Source organism: Peromyscus eremicus, chromosome 1, assembly GCF_949786415.1.
Source record: "Peromyscus eremicus chromosome 1, PerEre_H2_v1, whole genome shotgun sequence".
NCBI lineage: Eukaryota > Metazoa > Chordata > Mammalia > Rodentia > Cricetidae > Peromyscus > Peromyscus eremicus.
In genome coordinates this window covers 163,798,559-163,817,939 of record NC_081416.1, presented here as the reverse complement: position 1 = coordinate 163,817,939, position 19,381 = coordinate 163,798,559, and the positions used below count along the sequence as shown (strand labels likewise).

At 52.9% G+C, this 19,381-nt stretch overlaps 2 protein-coding genes and 4 non-coding genes across 8 annotated transcripts; all 6 read left to right on the top strand.

The window, feature by feature from the left end:
- The first annotated feature begins 4,370 nt into the window (after positions 1-4,370).
- Flt3lg (fms related receptor tyrosine kinase 3 ligand) lies at positions 4,371-11,958 on the top strand. Of its 3 annotated transcripts, none has more exons than XM_059253441.1 (8): positions 4,374-5,084; positions 5,299-5,412; positions 6,305-6,358; positions 6,967-7,110; positions 7,462-7,606; positions 10,710-10,900; positions 10,984-11,052; positions 11,704-11,958. In XM_059253441.1, the coding sequence occupies exons 1-7, from the start codon at positions 4,860-4,862 to the stop codon at positions 11,005-11,007; spliced, it is 897 nt and encodes a 298-aa protein (XP_059109424.1). In that variant the 5' UTR covers positions 4,374-4,859; the 3' UTR covers positions 11,008-11,052; positions 11,704-11,958. The 3 variants fall into 3 exon arrangements, with proteins under 3 accessions (XP_059109426.1, XP_059109424.1, XP_059109427.1); XM_059253444.1 differs by having other exon boundaries at positions 4,375-4,737; positions 5,018-5,084; positions 10,984-11,958; XM_059253443.1 differs by having other exon boundaries at positions 4,371-5,084; positions 5,299-5,394; positions 10,984-11,958.
- A 2,499-nt stretch (positions 11,959-14,457) lies between these two features.
- Positions 14,458-17,512, top strand: Rpl13a (ribosomal protein L13a). The gene is made up of 8 exons (XM_059253440.1): positions 14,458-14,553; positions 15,842-15,914; positions 16,126-16,191; positions 16,316-16,417; positions 16,619-16,704; positions 16,880-16,939; positions 17,183-17,305; positions 17,398-17,512. The coding sequence occupies exons 1-8, from the start codon at positions 14,539-14,541 to the stop codon at positions 17,482-17,484; spliced, it is 612 nt and encodes a 203-aa protein (XP_059109423.1). The 5' UTR covers positions 14,458-14,538; the 3' UTR covers positions 17,485-17,512.
- LOC131903192 (small nucleolar RNA Z195/SNORD33/SNORD32 family) lies at positions 15,951-16,033 on the top strand. The gene has a single exon (XR_009377441.1). It is a non-coding gene; the product is annotated as a small nucleolar RNA Z195/SNORD33/SNORD32 family (small nucleolar RNA).
- LOC131903191 (small nucleolar RNA Z195/SNORD33/SNORD32 family) lies at positions 16,460-16,544 on the top strand. The gene has a single exon (XR_009377440.1). It is a non-coding gene; the product is annotated as a small nucleolar RNA Z195/SNORD33/SNORD32 family (small nucleolar RNA).
- On the top strand, positions 16,743-16,812 carry LOC131903193 (small nucleolar RNA SNORD34). Its single transcript, XR_009377442.1, has one exon. It is a non-coding gene; the product is annotated as a small nucleolar RNA SNORD34 (small nucleolar RNA).
- Positions 16,984-17,073, top strand: LOC131903200 (small nucleolar RNA SNORD35). The gene has a single exon (XR_009377447.1). It is a non-coding gene; the product is annotated as a small nucleolar RNA SNORD35 (small nucleolar RNA).
- Positions 17,513-19,381: the final 1,869 nt, after the last annotated feature.

Sequence of the window (19,381 nt, the reverse complement as noted above, 5' to 3'; positions counted from 1 at the left end):
AAAAGACCTTGCCCTTGCTAGATCAAAGCATACTGCACAGCCAAATGCAGACCCTTCCAAACACCTGGTAGCCATGCCCACGGTCCAGTCATTCCCCTATGCAGCCCTGCTGGATAAAGCAAGCTCAGACCTTACTAGGAAACCTCTGTGGGTCTCTACAGAGGCAGGGGATCTCTGAGTTTGAGAACAGCCTGGTCTACAGAGTGAGTTCCAGGACAGCGAAGGGTACACAGAGAAGTCCTGTCTCGAAACAACAACAAAAACTGGCCAGCACAGTATGTTCTTTGTTTTTATTCTGTAAGTGGTATGGGCACAGAGAGACCCAGCTCTCTAGTGTTGGGTGCTAGGAACTAAACACAGGTCCTATGCAGTAGTCTGTGCTTTTAGCCTTGAGTCATCATGTTTTAAGGTTTTTTGAGACAGTCTTGCTGGGGTGGTAGCACACACCTTTAACCCCAGAGGCAGGGCGGGGGGCCTCCTTGAGTTTGAGGGTTACCTTGTCTGTGTTGTTACAGCTAGGGCTGTATAGTATACTAATAAGGCTCTCAAGAAGAGAGTCTGACTAACCCTGCTTGAACTGGAACTCACTGTGTAGCCCAAGCTGTTCCAGAGCTTACTGTGATCTGCCTGCCCCAGCCTTCAAGTGCTGAAATACCAGGCCCTAGGTATTACTCCATTAAAGCTCCAGCTGGAGATACCAACAATGGGAATGTGGGAGTTAAGTTTCCAACACATGAAGAAATTAGGGAGACAGGGTCACAGCACAGGTCCCCCACATCCATTCCCAAGCCTGTTGGGTTCACCCAGGAGGAACCTTCGCTCTCCTCTCTCAAGTCATTGGCCAAAGCAAGACATGCAAGCGTGCCAGAGTTCCCAGAGGGAAAGGCTGGGGACAGACTAGGGATTTGTAGACCATCTACTTCGGGTAGGTGGACCAAGAAGAGAGAGAACGACACAGGGCTGGGGGTGTGGCTCAGTGGTAGAGCCCCTGCCTAGAATCCCCCAGTGAGGGGCTGGGGTGTGGCTCAGTGGTAGAGCCCCTGCCTAGAATCCCCCAGTGAGGGGCTGGAGGTGTGGCTCAGCGGTAGAGCCCCTGCCTAGAATCCCCCAGTGAGGAGCTGGGGATGTGGCTCAGTGGTAGAGCCCCTGCCTAGAATCCCCCAGTGAGGGGCTGGGACACAGTTCAACAGCAGAGTGCCTGCCAGGAGTGTGGGAAGTCCTGGACTCAATCCCTAGAACTACACACAGAAGACACCTAGTGGTTTTGTCCAGTTTAGGGTAGAAGGAAACCCTCAGCTTATAGAGGACTAGGGGCTAGCCAAGCTCTCACAGCGACAAAGCTAGCACTAGCCTGACACTTGTCAGACTGGTTGTGACAAATCCCCTCAAGTGCTACACAAGGCGGCTCTGGTGCTCTAAGAACGACACTGCTCAACAAGCTAGCCGTGACCTGCCCACCCGACACTGTGCAGCAGCAGTAGGTCTGCAGAGCACAGAGGAGCATACATGGGCAGACTGCAGCTGGAGGCTGGGGATTGACTGCTTTGGTAGGCCCAGGCTGGCTTCAGTCTCATAGTGAAATGATTTTGCTGGGAGTAGAGGTGTGCACTGCCTAGCCTGCTTCTGCCATGCTGGAGAAGGAATCCAGGGTTTCATGCACGCTAACCTAGCAATGGACTATCTGCAGCCCCAGGATCTAGAGATGAGATCACCGTACATTATCTAAATTGATCCTAAGTCCAAGAACAAGCAACCTGTGACTCAGAGAAGACGCTGCAGAGGCATGTGCAGAGGGGTGAGGAGAGGCGAGGTCAGAGGGAGCTGCAATACTGTAGCCCTTCTCCCCTGGGTCCTGCAGAGGGAGCCAGCTGGACTTCCAGCCTTTAGACCTAATGGAGATAAACTCCCCCTACACACACGCACGTGCACGCACACGCACACATACGCACAGGGTTTCTCTGTATAGCCCTAGCCATCCTGGAACTCGCTCTGTAGTCCAGGCTGGCTTCAAGCTCAGAGATTCATCTGGCTCTGCCGCCCGAGTGCTGGGGTTAAAGGCGTGCTCCACCACTGCCTGGTAGGGGATAAACTGTGGTTTCCAGCCACTCAACTTGTAATCTCTTGTTACATCAGCAGGAAGCTAACACAAGAGTTGTCCCTACAAAGAATGGCAAGAAAGGGGCTGCAGAGGCCCCACATCATCTCTGGGACCGTGGTCTAGGTTGGGGGCTTTTGCTGGAAAGACTGGGGGTCCTGGAGGTTGAGACCACATCATTTCAACATTTTTCATCTGAGACAGGGTTTCTCTGTGTAGCTCTGGCTGTCCTGGAACTTGCTCTGTAGCCCAGGCTGGCCTCGAACTCACAGAGATCTGCTGCCTCTGCGTCCCAAGTGCTGGGATCAAAGGCGTGGGCTACCTACACCCAGTCCATCATCTGACTTTTTGAGACAGGGTCTCATGTAGCCCAAGCTAGGCTGAAACACAAGAGAAGACTTTTTTACTGTTCGGAACTCATACTGTGGCTCTGGTAGGTAGGCTGACAGAGTCCCTGAACCTTCCAGTAGGTGGGTGACTTATCTCTCAAGCTGCCACCACAACACCCTTAGGCTTTTTCCTTTCAGACTTTATTTATGTTGTATGTGTGCATGTGCTGTGGTTTGCACATGAAGGTCAAAGCAATTTTGAAAGTGAGCTCTCCCCTCTTGTGGGTCCCAGAGATTTAATTATCTGGCTTCAGAGTTAGCACCTTTACCTGTTGAGCCGGCTTGCCAGCCAGCCTTGGTTTTGGTTGGTTGGTTGATTGGCTGGTTGCGTTTTCTTTTGTTTTGTCTTAGGTTCTTGAGACAGGGTCTCACTGTGTAGTCCAGGCTGGTCTGCAGCTTGCTATATTGGCTAGACTGTCCTTGAACTCACAGAGATCCGTCTGCCTCTGCCTCTCCTGGGTGTTGGGATTAAAGGTGGTATCACCATGCCCTGCCTACTTTGAGACAGGGTCTTTTTTTTGGGGGGGTGGGGTTTCGAGACAGGATTTTTCTGTGTAGCTTTGGAGCCTGTCCTGGAACTCGCTCTGTAGCCCAGGCTGGCCTGGAACTCACAGAGATTCGCCTGCCTCTGCAGCCCAAGTGCTGGGATTAAAGGCGTGTGCCACCACCACCCAGTTGAGACAGGGTCTTACGTAGCCAAGGCTAACCTTGAACACCTAGCTCTACTACCTCCAACATACCATATTCTTCACTCTCAGTCTTTCAGGCACGACCTGCCCCTTTCTGAATCGCCTCCGTGGGAACTCAGGTGCCATCCAGGTACCAGCCCTGACAAACAATGGCACTCCCTCCCCATACTTGGAAAATCCCAGGCTTATCTCCCAGGCGCCAAACCCAAACGCAGACACATGTGCCGCACAGCAGTGGTGGACTAGGAAGAGTCAGGGCCTGTCGGCCACCATGGGATGAACACCTGTGTGGTTGGTGCTGCGCCCAGACAGGTACAGTGCTCAGTGCAAGGGCTTTGCAGGGCGGAAACAGCCACCCAAGAGGCCAAGACAACGGGGAGATACGTCAGCCACAGGATGTGTTCAGTGGTGATAAGAACAGAGCAGGGTGAGCCCGCTGCTGCAAGGGCCGTCGTGAAGCCTCAGCCTTGTGTGTTTAAGACTTCGATGAGATGGGGAGGACATAGGTATCTGGAGGGAAGGGTATTCCACACACTGAGGAAACAGCCAGGGCCAGGGCCTTGGGCTGAGTATACCCACCTCAGCCGGGCGGTGGTGGCGCATGCCTTTGATCCCAGCACTCGGGAGGCAGAGGCAAGTGGATCTCTGTGAGTTCGAGGCCAGCCTGGGCTACAGAGCGAGTTCCAGGACAGCCACCAAAAGTACACAGAGAAACCCTGTCTCGAAAAACCAAAAAAGGAAAAAAAAAGTATACCCACCTCAGACACGCCAAGGATGGCTAGTGTTGGAAAGGAACATAGCATGGGGTGAGCAGGGAGAGGGTCAGCTAGCACAGGGTCAAATACTGCAGACCTTTGTGGCCACCTTTCTGGAGGGGTGAGGCAGGGACTATGGATTGAGTCAAGGGCCTGGAGCATGCCAGGTAAGTACTCTGCCACTCACTGGTCGCTTCTAGGCAGCTGCTCTCCAACTGAGCTGTGAATCTGTTCCTCTTTTTACTTTCTGAGACAGGGTCTTAGTAAATTGCCCTGGCCAGCTTCCAATCTTCAGTCCTCCTGCCTCAGGCTCCTTGGTAGCTGATGTTACCGGTCTGCACTATCACCGCCCCCGCTGAAGACTGGACTTTTTTTTTTTTTTTATCTCGAAAGAATCAGGAACCCAGAGACTGGAGGGACTCAGCTGACAGGTTCACAAATTCTGTCCCCTGGGAGCAGTTGGGGGTTAGGAAGCAGGGAACTCAGAAAGGAGGCCACGGTGACATTCTTCGTGGGAGATGGTGGAGGCAAGGCCAGTGCGGTGGCAGCTGATGTGATGGGCACTGGTCAGATTCTATATCCATTTCGAAGCTGGAAGACCTGGTTGTGACCTTAGCTAGTTCACAGTGTCGCTGTCCGTGCGCTGTCCTAGCTGAGGCCTGCGGCCGCATCACTTGTCACCACTAGGTGGCGCGTCCCGCCCGGGCACGAACACACTCCTTGCACAGTCTACCCCAAAGTTTCCTTTCACTTTCGGTCTTTGGCTGTCACCCAGCCTGGTCCTTCCACACCCAGCTGGGGCAAGCCTGGTGCGTGGGGTGAATGGCTTTCCAGGTCCCGGAGGGGCGGTCCCAGGGTCCCCACTCCCGGGCCGAGGGAGCAGGGTGGGGGCCTGGGGAGGATTCTGGGGACCGGTTTCTTAGAAGGGAAGATGACTTTTCACCGTAACTGGGGCTCGTGCAGGAAGCCCGGGGGAGCAGGAGGCGGAAACGTGCCCACATCAAAGGCGGCAGGACGGGGCGGAGGGGTACAGGGGCGAGCGCAGAAGGGGCTGCAGGGTGCGAGGCCTGCTCTTCTGTCCCTTCCAAGACCCTGCCACAGGCATGAGGGGTCTCCGGCCGAGATGACAGTGCTGGTGCCAGCCTGGAGCCCAAATGTGCGTATACCTGAGGGATGATGGAGCAGGGCGGAGAAGGGAGATGGGTAAGGGATGGAGAGACCCGGGATGGTCAGAAAGAGGACGATGGGATGGAGAAGCGTGGACTCAGGCAGGACAGGCAGACAGGAAGGTGACAGACACGCAGGTAGGGAAGGAAGGGGATACAGGGAGTCAGCCCTGCGGAGGGGACGCTGACATCGTCCCCTTGTAGCCTTCGCTGCTGCTGCTGCTGCTGCTGCTGAGCCCTTGCCTGCGGGGCACACCTGACTGCTATTTCAGCCACAACCCCATCTCCTCCAACTTCAAAGTGAGCATCGGAAGGCTGGTGAGCGGCTCCCACCAGGCCACCGAGCTGGGCCCCCCCATCTCTGCCCTATCTCTCAGTGTCTCTGTCTCTGTGGGGTCTCGTTCCTGGGTCTGTCACTGTCTCTCTCTCTGGGTCCCTACTGTCTCTCTTTGGATCTCTCTCTCTCTCTCTCTCTGTCTCTGTCACTGTCTCTCTCTCTGGGTCTCTGTCACTGTCTCTGTCTGGGTCTGTCTGTCTGTCTCTCTCTCTTTCTGTCTCTGAGTCCCTGTTCTGTGTCTGTCTGTCTCTCTCTCTCTCTGGGTCTCTGTCACTGTCTCTCTCTGGGTCTGTCTGTCTGTCTCTCTCTGGGTCTCTGTCACTGTCTCTCTCTGGGTCTGTCTGTCTGTCTGTCTCTGTCTCTCTGTCTCTGAGTCCCTGTTCTGTGTCTGTCTGTCTCTCTCTCTCTCTCTTTCTGTCTCTGAGTCCCTGTTCTGTGTCTGTCTGTCTCTCTCTCTGGGTCTCTGTCACTGTCTCTCTCTGGGTCTGTCTGTCTGTCTCTCTCTCTCTCTTTCTGTCTCTGAGTCCCTGTTCTGTGTCTCTCTCTCTCTCTCTCTGGGTCTCTGTCACTGTCTCTCTCTGGGTCTGTCTGTCTGTCTCTGTCTCTCTGTCTCTGAGTCCCTGTTCTGTGTCTGTCTCTCTCTCTCCAGGTCTCTCTCAGTGTCTAGGTCCGTGTTCCTCTCTGCCCCCCTCTCTCTGGCTCTCCCTCTCTGTGGGTCTCTTCCCTGCTGTCTCTTGTCTCTTCTTCTCTATATGGGCCCTGTCTTCCTTTCTCGGTGTCCATGTCCCCTGTCTCAGGGTCAGTCCCCAACTCCTCCGACTCTATAACTCGTCCCCTGCTTTCAGTCAGGCCTCACCTTGTTTTCTCCCACAGACTGACTACCTGCTTAAAGATTACCCAGTCACCGTGGCCATCAACCTTCAGGACGTGAGTCACAGTCGGGAGGGCCCTGGGATGGAGGTGGGAACCAGACTCAGATGTGCCGCCCTTCAGGGACAAGGCTAGTGGGCGGCCTCCTCTTCCCTCTGTCCTGGGGACTGGGACCCTGGCCCGGCCGCTCCCCAGACCCAGGCGGTCGAGCTCAGTCCTTCAGAAGTCTGGCCGGCCACTCTCCCGCTCAGGCCCTCCAGACTGGCCCACTGATCGCTGCTCCCTCAGGTGTAGCAGGCCCTCCCTCCCGTCAGGGGTCTCGGACCTGTACCCCTGCCACTTCTCCCCTGGGTGTCTGGCCCTGTCCCACGTCACATGATTGGCAGGCCCACCGTTCTCACCCCTCCGTCTCTAGCAAAGCCCCACCTCTCAGGACCCCGGCCCCGCCCAACCTACCTTAGACATCTGACCACGCCCATCCTCTTCAGCCACCTAGCCCCGCCCTCGCTCCGCCATTTGGCCCCACCCATCCCTTCCGTCCATCACCCGCCCACCCTCCCTCAACCTCCTGGCCGGCTCATCCCCTGTTAGTCATTGGTAGCACCCCCCCGACAGGCACCCCTACACCCCCGCCCTGTGACTTGAACTGGGCTCTTGCTGTGCAGGAGAAACACTGCAAGGCTTTGTGGAGCCTCTTCCTGGCCCAGCGCTGGATGGAGCAACTGAAGACTGTGGCAGGGACCGAAATGCAAGAGCTGCTGGAGGCTGTCAACACGGAGATACATTTCGTCAGGTCGTGCGCCTTCCAGGTTAGCGCTGGAACTTGGTAACAAAATGAAGGAGCCAAGTCCCTCCCCAGGCCTTGAAGTAGATACGGCTCTGCTAGGTCTTGTGGGGGTGGCGTGGGGTTCTTTTGCCGACAGCATACCACCGAGGTAGAGCTGGAACCTCCAAGCACTAAGGTCACCTGGGGACCCTGTTACTGGGTCTGTGCCTGAGTAGGTGAAGAAGGCCATTACTAAGGGGTTCTCTCCCCTAACGACTGTAGGTCCCTGAACTCTTTGAGACCCGGGCCCACTGGCTCTGACCTCAGGTCAGGGCCCTGGGTTGGTGGAGACGCTGGTATGACATGGTGATGACCTATCCCTCCCTCCTCCCAGCCTCTCCCAGAATGTCTTCGCTTCGTCCAGACCAACATCTCCCACCTCCTGCAGGACACCTGCACGCAGCTGTTGGCTCTGAAACCCTGTATGGGGAAGGCTTGCCAGAATTTCTCTCGGTGCCTGGAGGTGCAATGTCAGCCAGGTAACAGCAGCACCGGAGCCCAGCCCCCCCCCCCCCCCCGTGCCACCCGGCTCACCAGAGCCCAGCCCCCCGGTGCCACGTGGCTCACCGGAGCCCAGCACCCCCAGTACTACCCGGCTCCCTGGAGCCAAGCACCCCGGTGCCACCTGGCTCACCGGAGCCAAGCACCTCCAGTACCACCCGGCTCACCGGTGCCCAGCACCCCCAGTGCCACCCGGCTCACCGGAGCCAAGCACCCCGGCCCGCCGGAGCCCAGCACCCCCAGTACTACCCGGCTCCCCGGAGCCCAGCACCCCGGTGCCACCCGGCTCACCGGAGCCCAGCACCCCCAGTACTACCCGGCTCCCCGGAGCCCAGCACCCCGGTGCCACCCTGGCTCACAGCCCACAGTCCTGCTTACTGTGTATCCTAGAGGCTTCTGCTTCTGCTAGCTGAGACTTGAGACAAATTCTTTCTCCTTTCTTTTTTCTTTCTTTTTTTGAGACAGGGTTTCTCTGTGTAGTTTTGGTGCCTGTCCTGGATCTCGCTCTGTAGCCCAGGCTGGCCTCGAACTCACAAAGATCTGCTTGGCTCTGCCTCCCGAGTACTGGGATCAAAGGCGTGCGCCACCACCGCCCGGCTTCTTCTTTTTTATTTTTATGTGTATGAGTGTTTTTACTTACATGCTGTAAGTGCACTGACTGTGTCTGGTGCTGAAGGAAGCCAGAAGAGGGTGTCAGGTCCCCTGGGACTGGAGTTACAGATGGTTGTGAACCGCTATGTGGGTGCTGGGAACTGAAACCAGGTCCAAGGCAAGGACAGCCAGTGCTCCTTACTGCTGAGCCCTCTCTCCGGCCCGTTTTCTCTTCTTTTGAGATAAGGTCTCATTATTTAGGCCAGGCTAGCCTTGAACTCAGAGCAGTCCTCCTGCCTGTCCTGAGTGCTGGGATTACAAGTGTGAAGCCCCCACATCTGGCTTCAGAACTTTTTCTTTTTCATGTTATCACATATTAATTTTATGTAATAATTGTAGCAGGCTTTCTCTTTAGGCCACCAATCAGCTCCCAAATAAAGACACACGGAGACTTATTATTAATTATGAATTCCCAGCCTTAGCTTGTTTCTGGCTAGCTTTTTTTTTTTAACTTAAATTAACCCATTTCCATTAATCTATGTGTTGCTCTGAGGCTTGTTTACCTCCTCTACGTACTGTCCATTCTGCTTCCCTGCTTCCTCCGTGTCTGGCTGGCTGGACCCTGGCTAGCTGTCTGACTTGTCTGCCAGCCCCACCTATCCCTCCTCTGCCTAGCTATTGGTCATTCAGCTTTCTTTTCTTTCTTTCTTTTCTTTTTTTTGTTTTTTGTTTTTGGTTTATCGAGACAGGGTTTCATGTGCAGCCTGGACTGTCCTGGAACTCACTCTGTAGCCCAGGCTGGCCTCGAATTCTCAGAGATCCGCCTGCCTCTGCCTCCCAAGTGCTGGGACTAAAGGTGTGTGCCACCGCCGCCTGGCTGGTCATTCAGCTTTTTATTAGACCAATCAGGTACCTTAGGCAGGCAAGGTGAAACAGCAACACATCTTTACGTAGTTTAACAATTATTCTGCAACACAAACAAATACAACACATCTTTACTTAGTTAAACAAATAATGTGGCTCATGACATTTTCATACTATGTAGTCTAGGCTGGCCTTGAACTCAGAGCAATCCTCCTGCCTGTCCTGAGTGCTGAGATTACAAGTGTGAAGCCCCCACATCTGGCTTCATAAGGTTTTTTTTTCATATTTTTTACACATATTAATTATATATAATGATGTGTCTCATGACATTTTCATACGTGTCTCCCTGTCTCACGGATCCCCTTCCTCTTTCTAACTAGTCCCTCTTCTATTTTTTAAGCCAATGAGGTCAGTTTACTACAGGAACCATTCCTGAGAAGTTGTTTACAGGGCACCTTACCAGTGGCTGTTACACTACTGAAGAAAATGTCTCTTCCTACCTAGCAACCATTAACTGCAATAGATGCTCAGGCAGGGTCAGACATGCCTTTTTATGACCTCTGTTTACCTGTCTGAACTTCCAGTCTGTTTGTCTAGGGCTGTCCTGTCCACTAAGAAGGGAAACTGATTGAGCCACAGGTTTCTGGGTAACAATAATTTTTTCTTTCTTAGTTTTTTGTTGTTTTTTTTTTAAAGATTTATTTATTTATTATGTATACAGTGTTATGTCTGCAGGCCAGAAGAGGGCACAAGATCTCATTACAGATGGTTGTGAGCCACCATGTGGTTGCTGGGAATTGAACTCAGGACCTCTGGAAGAGCAGTCAGTGCTCTTAACCTCTGAGCCATCTCTCCAGCCCCTTCTTTCTTAGCTTTTGTTTATTTTGTTTAATTTTGAGACAGGGTCTCTCTATATAGTCCTGGCTACCTGTAACTTTTTATGTAGATAAGGCTGAGATCCTCATGCCTCTGTCTCCTGAGTGGTGGGATTAAAGGTGAGGCCAGCCTGGTCTACAGAATGAGTTCCAGGACAGCCAGGGCTACATAGAGAAACCCTGTCTCAAAAAAAAAAAAAAAAAAAAAAAAGTATGGGCCATCATACCCAGCCAGGCTCATACTTTTTTTTAATTAATTAATTAATTAATTTAGATTTTGTGTGTGTGTGTGTGTGTGTGTGTGTGTGTGTGTGTGCAGAAGAGAGTATTGGATTGGTAGCTCCTGGAGTCAGAGCTACACTTGGGAGCTGCCATGTAGGTGCCAGGAATTGAACCCAGGTTCTCTGGAAGAGCAGCCAGTGCTCTTAACCACTGAGCCATCTCTCCAGCCCCAGGCTCATACTTTTTATATCCAATTTGGTTTGTTTATTTTTGAAAGTGTTTCACTAAACATCCATGTCTGCCCTGGAGCTCACTATGTAGACCAGGCTAGCCTCAAATTCACAGAGATACATCTGCTTTTGCTCCAGAATGCTAGTTAAAGGCGTGTGCTGCCTGGCCTATCCACCCGCCCACCCCCAAGTTTTCAGTTGTTTGTAGGCCCCTCATGCACTGTTACCCATGGTCCTCCAGGACTTCCAGTGTCTGCTCTGGCGAGTCCCTCGGTGACCTGGTTCTGCTCTCTCCCCAGACTCGTCTACCCTGCTGCCCCCAAGGAGTCCTGTCGCCCTAGAAGGCACCGAGCTTCCAGAGCCTCCGTCCAGCCATCTCCTGCTGCTGCTGCTGCTGCTGCTGCTGCTGCCTCTCACGCTTGTGCTCCTGGCCGCTGCCTGGGGCCTTCGCTGGCAAAGGGCACGAAGGAGGACGGCGCTCCGCCCTGGGGTGAGCCCAGAGTCCAGGGTAGTTGGAGGGAGTGGGTGGCAAGGGATGAGGGTGGCAGGTGGCTGACCTTGTGGGGGCCTCAGGTGCCCCTCACCTCCCATCCCTAGGATATGACACTTTTGCGGCATTGACTCAGCCAGGGGCTTATCTCGGTGAGTCTTCCACTTATACCGGAACATGGAATGGCCAGGCTTGGGGGTAGAGTCAGTCCAAGATTGGAGGGGGGGTGTCTCACTATGTCTCATTGGAGGGGCAGGGGTTCAGGGGAGTGGTGTGGTGTCCGGGGGAAGAGCAGCCTTTGATAAGCTTCCAGTGTGGCAAAGCTCAGGGGCTTCTGAAGCTGCCACCATCAGAAGGCTGCAGAGAGCCATGGAAGGCTGTGGGGAGGAGCCTGGTGTGGGAAGAAGGCAAGAAGGCAGGTCCCCCACAAGTACCCATATTTTAGAGTTCACTGTGTGCTTTACACTCATGCCTCTCCTGGAGGTTATACCTGTAGTCCCAGCACTTGAGAGGCCAGAGCAGGGCGTCTGCTGCAAGGTCTGGCCACCCTGGGCTACATGGTGAGTTCAAGGCCATTGTGAGATACACAATGAACCCTTGTCTCCTGTCTCAAATAAACAAACAAAAAAATGCAATTCAGTGACACTTTTTTTTTGCAGATGAGGTCTCACTATGTTGCTCAAACTGACTTTGAACACCTCGATGAATCTTCCTGTCCCAGCCTTCCCAATAGTTGGGCCTGTAGGCATGTTATATACAACAAGGCTTTTCTTTTTCTTTTTTCTTTGTTTTCTCGGTGCTAGAGTTGGGAACCAAAACAAGGAACAAGCTAGGCAAATACTGTGCTACTGAGCTACATCCCCTGCCCAGAGGACACAGTGTCCAGGCATGGTGATGGACATCGGTAACCCAGTACTTCTGAACTGGAAATGCTGAAGCTGGAGGACACTGACTTTAAGAAAAACAAAAAGGAAGAAAAAGAAAGAGAGAGGAACACTGTAGCCCTGTGTGGTGGCTTCTGTCATCCCAGCTCCTTAAAATAAAGAGCGACTGCTGGGTATGGTGCTGCGTGCCTGTAACCTTAGTAAGAGGCCGAGGCAGAGGGATCGAAGCTTCCAGGCCAGCCTGGGCAACTGAATGAGATCTGCCTCAAAATAACAATGAAAAATGGGAATGCTGGGGTGGACCTGGAGCTCAGTGGCAGGCCCTGCACAAGGAAGGCTCTGGGTTCCCTCTGCTGCTGTCACCGCCACTAGAACACGGGACAGTCTCTAAATGTTGTGGTTTCCCACTTCTGGGCGTGTTTTTGAAACACACCATTTATCAGACATAGTGGCACATGTCTGTAATCCCAACTCTATTTATTTATTGTTTTCTGAGATGGTCTCTATGTAGCCCAGATGGCCTGGAACTCGTGGGTAATCCATCCCTCTACCTTGGGAGTGCTGGGATCACAGGTGTGTACTATCATACTAGATGGCAAAAGAATTAATTCGACCCTCCCCCAAATAAATAAAACTTGAAAAATAGTTACACATGGGGGGTCTAATTGTGGCATGGTGGCTGTGTACCAGTCAGCGGACACTTGCAGGAGCTGGTTCTCTCCTACCCGGTGGGTCCCAGGGATGGACTCCGGTTTTCAGGCTGGGGGCAGAGGCCTTTTATCCATTAAGCCAGATTGAGGGCCGTGATTTGTTTTGTTTGTTTGTTTGTTTTGAAACAGGGTCTCATGTAGCCCCATCTGACTTGGAACTTGCTGTGTAGACCAGGCTGGCTTGAAACTCAAGAGATCCACCTGCCTCTCCCTCCTCAATGATAGGATTAAAGGTGTGTGTCACCATGCCTGGCTGTAAGACTCCCTTTGGAAAAACCAAAACCAAACCAAAACAAAACAAAAAAACAAAATCTGGGAGCAGATTTTGTGGTGCAAGGTCTCTGCACCCTGGAGAAGAGGCAGAGGGTCAGGATTCTGGGTTATCTCCTGGTACATAGAAATTCCAGGCTAACCTAAAGGGGTGGAGTGGGGGAGGGACGGGTGAGGAGGGGAGGGTGTCGCTCAGTGGTAAGCGGCTTTGCTGAAAAGGGATGGGGGCGTGGCTCAACGGTAGAGTGCTGTCGTCGGACAGACCATTGATGATCCAGTTTTACAGAGGAGGAGACTGAGGCCAAGCAGGAGTCACGTGACAGACGTTGCACAGCCTGGACACAGGGAAAGTTGGGTGGAGGCTGGCCCCCTCTTGGACCTCGCTGCCCCTCCAGCTCTCTCCCTAGGATGAAGTCAACATCAGAAACCAGCAAAAGCCCTACTCACCCCACTCTGTACAAAGTCTTTGACCCCATGAACTTGGATATAAATGGTTTTTACCAGCTCGTCCGGACCTATCTGTGGACGGGACAGGGAGTGGGTGGGCTGTTTTAGGTTTCAGGATCTTGGTTTTGCAGTGCTTGGTGATGTAATCCCAGCTCTCCAGAAGCTGAGGGAGGATCTCAAGTTTTTTTGTTTTTTGTTTTTTGTTTTTTAAATATACTCCTTTTATTTTAAAGATTTATTTATTTATGTATACAGTGTTTTATCTGCATGCATGCCTGCACGCCAGAAGAGGGCACCAGATCACATTATAGATGGTTGTGAGCCACCATATGGTTGCTGGGAATTGAACTCAGGACCTCTGGAAGAACAGGCAGTGCTCTTAACCTCTGAGCCATCTCTCCAGCCCCGGATCTCAAGTTTTTAAAGCCAGCCTGGATTGCAGAACTCCTATGTCAAAAGCAAAAACCAACGACAAAAGGTTCTGTTTGTTTTCTGAGGCCTCCAATGGCCCAGAATCATCACTGAGTAATGCTCCCTGGAACCCTGATGGGAGGCAGGAGCAGCCCAAATTCCCCAAGGCCATGGCCGCAAAGTGTTGGAGCTTCCAGGAGGAATCGACTCAGGCTGGGATGTTTGGGAAGGTTCTCTAGAGAAAACGAGTTACGGAGACTGCCCAATTTACTTGTTTGGCTCGTTTTCTGGGGGAGGGTGTCTCACATAACGTGCACAGCTGATGCAAAGGCCTTTGCACACAGAAGCAGCTGGGTGTGGCTCAGGAACCTGGAAGTCCTTCCTTCCCCCAACTCTTCCGTCTTGGGTAACCAACTACACCTGTAATATTCACAAACTCCTAGGCTCAGAAAAGGCCAGCAGTTGTCTTGCACACCGCGAGGTTGAAGGGAGGGAACGCAAACACGGACGAGCTGGCCAGGGCTATGCTCGCCCCCTCATGGCCGCCACGTGTTCTGCATCCGTCAGTACTTGGGAGTCATGGCGCTCCACACAGCGGACATATCAATGGAGAGGTGCACTCCCTCCAAAATATGGCCGCCGGGGCTGGACGGCCTTGTCCTACTGAAGCCGCCCCGGGACCCACGTGACCTCCCGCCCCGCACAGTCATGGCCTCCCAGGTCCCGCTCAAACGATACCTTGATTGGACAATGTAAAGATGGCCCACCTTCCGGTGTGCGCGCGCAGACGGCTTCGACCAATGAGAAGACAGAATTCCTTCTGCTCGGCCCAGCCTACGTCACTTCCTCCGCCCCTGCGGCAAGGGATAAGAAACCCTGCGCCAAGACCTCCTCCTTTCCCAGGCGGCTGCCGAAGATGGCGGAGGGGCAGGTTGGGCTCTGCGCGCGCCGGGCGGTGTGGGGGGTCGGGCGGGTTCCAGGCGGGAGCGGAGTGGGGGCGTCCGCTCCACTCTGCGTGTGCGAAGGGACTTAAGGACGGCAGTTAAGGAAAATAGGAACGCTTTGACGAAGGGAGTGTGAAACGTGGGCATAGCATGCCGCGGACGTCTTTAGGTATGGGGCGAGGAGAAGGCGACGTTTTTCCTGGGGACGGGACTGCACGGGAGTGGGAACGGGGTTCCCAACACCTGGAAAGAACTGCTACAGATTTCATCCCAGGCAGTTGGCATGCGGGAAGCTTGGGGTCGCTCGTTGCTGGGTCTGTACGGTCATGTGGTTCTAGGAATGGGAATTGCTGAAATGGAGGCTCCTGTTTTCGTGACTTAAGGGTGCTGCTTTCCTATCGCTTCTGGTACTACAAGAAGTAATCCTGTTAAGTGTGTTTTCAAAGTTCTCCAGTGTGAAGGGGTGAATTCGTGAGACAGACATGTGAAATCAACCATTCTGTAGAGTGCGGGAGAAGCATCGTGATTTTGAGGCTAGTCAGGAATCGAATTGCACCTTTCCTATTACTTCCAGATGCTTTAAAGGAAAGTTGCTGCTGGAGAAATCTGTAGTAAATGATGCTGTCTGTGGGACATTTTTGCCCTTGAAAATACCTGGAGGATCTCTAGGAACATAACAAACATCTCTATGAATAGTAGAAAAGGGAGGATAGTTGTGGAGTGGGTTTCTGTGTGACTATCCTGTAGTTTGGGCTGGTTTATAGGCACATGTATATATTAAGTTTTGGCTTAGTATAGAATTTGTTGTGCAGGGTATTCACACATGAGCAAGTACATCAGCTATCCAGGAATTTGAGGCATGGTAGGTGACATGGTGAAGGTCTGTTAAAAAGATTTCAAGGCGAGCCGGGTGGTGGTGGCACACACCTTTAATCCCAGCACTCAGGAAGCAGAGGTAGGCGGGTCTCTGAGTTCGAGGCCAGCCTAGACTACAGAGCGAGATCCAGGAAAGGCACAAAGCTACACAGAGAAACCCTGTCTCGAAAAACTTAAAATGTCAAGGCATCCAAGTGGGGTGCCGAAATACCGCAGGCACCCGAAGTCTTCTCGCTTACCTCTGCTGGACCAGCCTTAGGCTCTCTTGGTTTGTTGTGTCCCTTTGGGGCACTTTTTTAATCTGGTTGATAGGCATGCTGTGGGAAAAAGCACTCGAGTGTTTGGTGACTTGGGGTAGGGAGAGCCAGATTGCTTCCTAAACCTTTTTGTCTCCCACAGGTTCTAGTGCTGGATGGCCGGGGCCATCTTCTGGGCCGCCTGGCGGCCATTGTGGCCAAGCAGGTACTGCTGGGTGAGTTTCATTCAGGATTCCCCTGTGGTTTGTCTGGGAGTCAGTGATGAGCAATAATCACCATCTTTCGTTTGAGTCTCACGACCGTGAGATCAACCCATGCACCGCTCTGAGACTTGCCAGCCCCTCCTTGCTCGGGACTCCTAGGGCAGAAGTGATTCTGGAGCAGTCTTGTTTTCCATCCTAACTCCACAACCCGTGTTCTCTCTAGGCCGGAAGGTGGTGGTTGTGCGCTGTGAGGGCATCAACATTTCTGGAAATTTCTACAGAAACAAGCGTGAGTTAGGGGTTAGGGCCTGGGGATGGTCTCCAGGTGGGGCACTGACTGGAGTCCGGGACAAACAGGTCCTTGGGCGCTGTTTCTGGGACTGAGGAGGCCTCGTCCACTTTTCTCTTGACAGTAAAGTACCTGGCGTTTCTCCGAAAGCGGATGAACACCAACCCCTCTCGAGGCCCCTACCACTTCCGAGCCCCGAGCCGCATTTTTTGGCGCACTGTGCGAGGTGAGCTGGGCCTGTGGGTGACATGGGGAAGGTGGGAATCTGGCAGCCTATGATGAGGATATCTCCCACTCGTGTTCGAGTTTCCCAACTATGAGATGACTCTACATGCACTACCATCTGAGGCTGACTGGTCTCCCTGCTCTGGGCTAAGAGGGGAATTTTTAGCCCCCCTGAAAAGGAGACCTGCTATTCTTCCTACAGGCATGCTGCCCCACAAGACCAAGCGAGGCCAGGCTGCCCTGGAACGCCTCAAGGTGTTGGATGGGATCCCTCCACCCTATGACAAGGTGAGCTGTGCGCGCCTCCTCCCAGCCTCTGTGCATCCAGCGTCTGTGATGTTCCGCTATTACCTACATTGTTTGAGCCTCGTGAAAACTCCACTGGCTGAGACGCCTGCCCCACCAGCCTCCTTCCCAGGTGTCGTTCCCAGCAGGTCTCTGAGCCCTTCTCCTTCCCTAACAGAAAAAACGGATGGTGGTCCCCGCCGCCCTCAAGGTTGTGCGGCTGAAGCCTACCAGAAAGGTAAGCTCCAGGTTGCAGAGTGGACTGGGTGGGACCTCAAGCCTGGCAGATGATGGTTTTCTTTCTCACGATGGTCTGCGGATGCCACTGGTGGGCAGTGCCGATAACGCCACAGGCTCAGCTGATGCCAGGAGGGGTGCGGTGTGGGGGTGTGTCCTTTCATAGGATCTATCTAGGGTCCTCTAGCTCACCCGTGTGCTGCTGGGGCACCTTCCATGTCCTTACAGCCTTGTGCCCCTGCAGTTCGCTTACCTGGGACGGCTGGCTCATGAGGTCGGGTGGAAGTACCAGGCAGTAACAGCCACTCTGGAGGAGAAACGGAAAGAAAAGGCCAAGATCCACTATCGGAAGAAGAAGCAGCTCTTGGTGAGGACAGGACCTGTGCACCCCAGGGTATGAGAGGGTAGTCCTAGGAGAGAAGCAACCACTTGACCCCCACTTGTCTTTTTACCCCACAGAGGCTACGGAAACAGGCAGAAAAGAACGTGGAGAAGAAAATCAGCAAGTTCACAGAGGTCCTCAAGACCAATGGACTCCTGGTGTGAGCCCAATAAAGACTATTTGCTTCATGCCTGCCTGGTCTGCTCTTCCTCCCGCCGACCAGGGAAGTGGGGACAGGTGCTTTGGTCAGGCTCCTGTGGGAGAGGGTACTTTTTAAACAACCCCAAGAGCTTTAGTGCCTGCTTGGTGGGTTTGATTAAAGGAGTAACCATGCAATTGAATTGCTTGGGCCCATCAGACCCAGTGCCATATTCTGCAGCTGTGAGACCGGGCACACACCTGGGCTGGGATTACACGTGCACACTGAAGGCAGTGCCTTTGCTCCTCAAGACTGGTCAGAAAGCAGCTTTGTTTTCCTGCTGCAGGGTTCTATGTGCTAATAAATTATTTGACTGTTGAGGAAACTGGTGTCTTTGCCCTGTGTCTGCTGTGTAGGCAGGGGCAGCAGGGCACCATCAAAGGAATAAAAGCTCAGATGACATGGAGCCGGGCTTCATTCATGGTCTGCCCTTTTCATTGAAGGCACGGTGGGTCAGGTGATTTGTTGCTCAAAAGGTGCAGGCACTAATCATCTTAGATCCTGCCTGAGGTAGTTTTTCATTTCTAATTCAACTGCAAAGTATGGGACTGTCACTGGAACTTAGGCTCCAGGAATTCAGAATACCCAAAATGAGTTAAGCCTAGGATGAAGGGTACAGAAAATGGTGAGTTTGGTCAGCCAGTGTGAACCTGGAAAGGAGGTCAACTGGGGTGACTATATAATCCCTCTATCGAAAGGGATTAAGAGTCGGAGGGATGGCCGGGCGGTGGTGGCGCACGCCTTTAATCCCAGCACTCGGGAGGCAGAGCCAGGCGGATCTCTGAGTTCGAGGCCAGCCTGGACTACCAAGTGAGTTCCAGGAAAGGCGCAAAGCTACACAGAGAAACTCTGTCTCGAAAAACCAAAAAAAAAAAAAAAAAAGAGTCGGAGGGATAATGATCAATTTTAGTGGTTCCAGAGGATCCAACACTCATGCATGGGGCCCTCACTAGAATCCCATACATGTTATACATACATACACTCAAACCAGATACCAAAACGAAGCTGGGCAGTGGTGGCGCATGCCTTCAATCCCAGCACTTGGAGGCAGAACCAGGTGGATCTGGTCTACAGAGATCTAGGACAGGCACCAAAACTACAGAGAAACCCTGTCTCAGAAAAAAAAAAAGAAAAAAGTGAAATGGTGTTTTGTTTTTCATGGTTGTAAGTGTCCCATTCATCCTTAAGCTCTGCTATGACCAGGATCTTTCCTCATGAGAATTTAAAAAAACATGGTTTTTGGAGGCAGTTTCTCTGTAGCCTGGCTACCCTGGAACCCACTCTGTAGACCAGGCTGCCATCAAACCTGGAGGTCCTACTGCCTCGGCCTCCCAAGTGCTGGGATCAAAGGCGAGGACTACCACTTAACTGAGGGACTTTAGTGTAGAATTGGGGTAGTGGGTCCATACACATGGATGGTTCCCTGAGCCACACCTTCAGCTATAGAAAGCTGTCATTGCCACAAAAAGGAAACCCAGGTGCCTGGCTTAATTTATTGTGGTCCCTCCATTTGAGGAGTGGTCATCTAAGGTCACACATTTGGCCAGAGGTGTCAGGACATAAACCCAGGATTTACCCCAGCTGGCCCTCCTGGTCAGGACGACATGTGACCACAGACCCTGTCCAAACACAAGCAAATGAACTTGGTAACTGCCTGGTTGAAACACCTGTAGTTCCAGCTATTGGTAGCTTGAGGTAGGGACACACTTTCAAGAACAGACTTGACGGGGACCTTGCCATAAAAACTGGATTACAGAGGCGGGCCAGTCAACACTAGCCATACGCCACGTGTGTGTGCATGTACACTAAGTCTAACAAAGGGAAACGGAGCCAACGACTTGAACAGGAGGGCAGCAGTCCCT

What these genes read in the sequence shown, in the direction of transcription:
- Rpl13a (XM_059253440.1), top strand. An exon ending in GGCCAAGCAGGTACTGCTGG is followed by an intron (nt 15,915 to 16,125) that starts GTGAGTTTCATT and finishes TGTTCTCTCTAG; the next exon opens with GCCGGAAGGTGGTGGTTGTG. An exon ending in TTTTTGGCGCACTGTGCGAG is followed by an intron (nt 16,418 to 16,618) that starts GTGAGCTGGGCC and finishes TTCTTCCTACAG; the next exon opens with GCATGCTGCCCCACAAGACC.
- Flt3lg (XM_059253441.1), top strand. Translation starts at nt 4,860, where the DNA reads ATGACTTTTCACCGTAACTGGGGCTCGTGCAGGAAGCCCGGGGGAGCA. An exon ending in TGCCAGCCTGGAGCCCAAAT is followed by an intron (nt 5,085 to 5,298) that starts GTGCGTATACCT and finishes GTCCCCTTGTAG; the next exon opens with CCTTCGCTGCTGCTGCTGCT. An exon ending in TCAGGTCGTGCGCCTTCCAG is followed by an intron (nt 7,111 to 7,461) that starts GTTAGCGCTGGA and finishes CCCTCCTCCCAG; the next exon opens with CCTCTCCCAGAATGTCTTCG.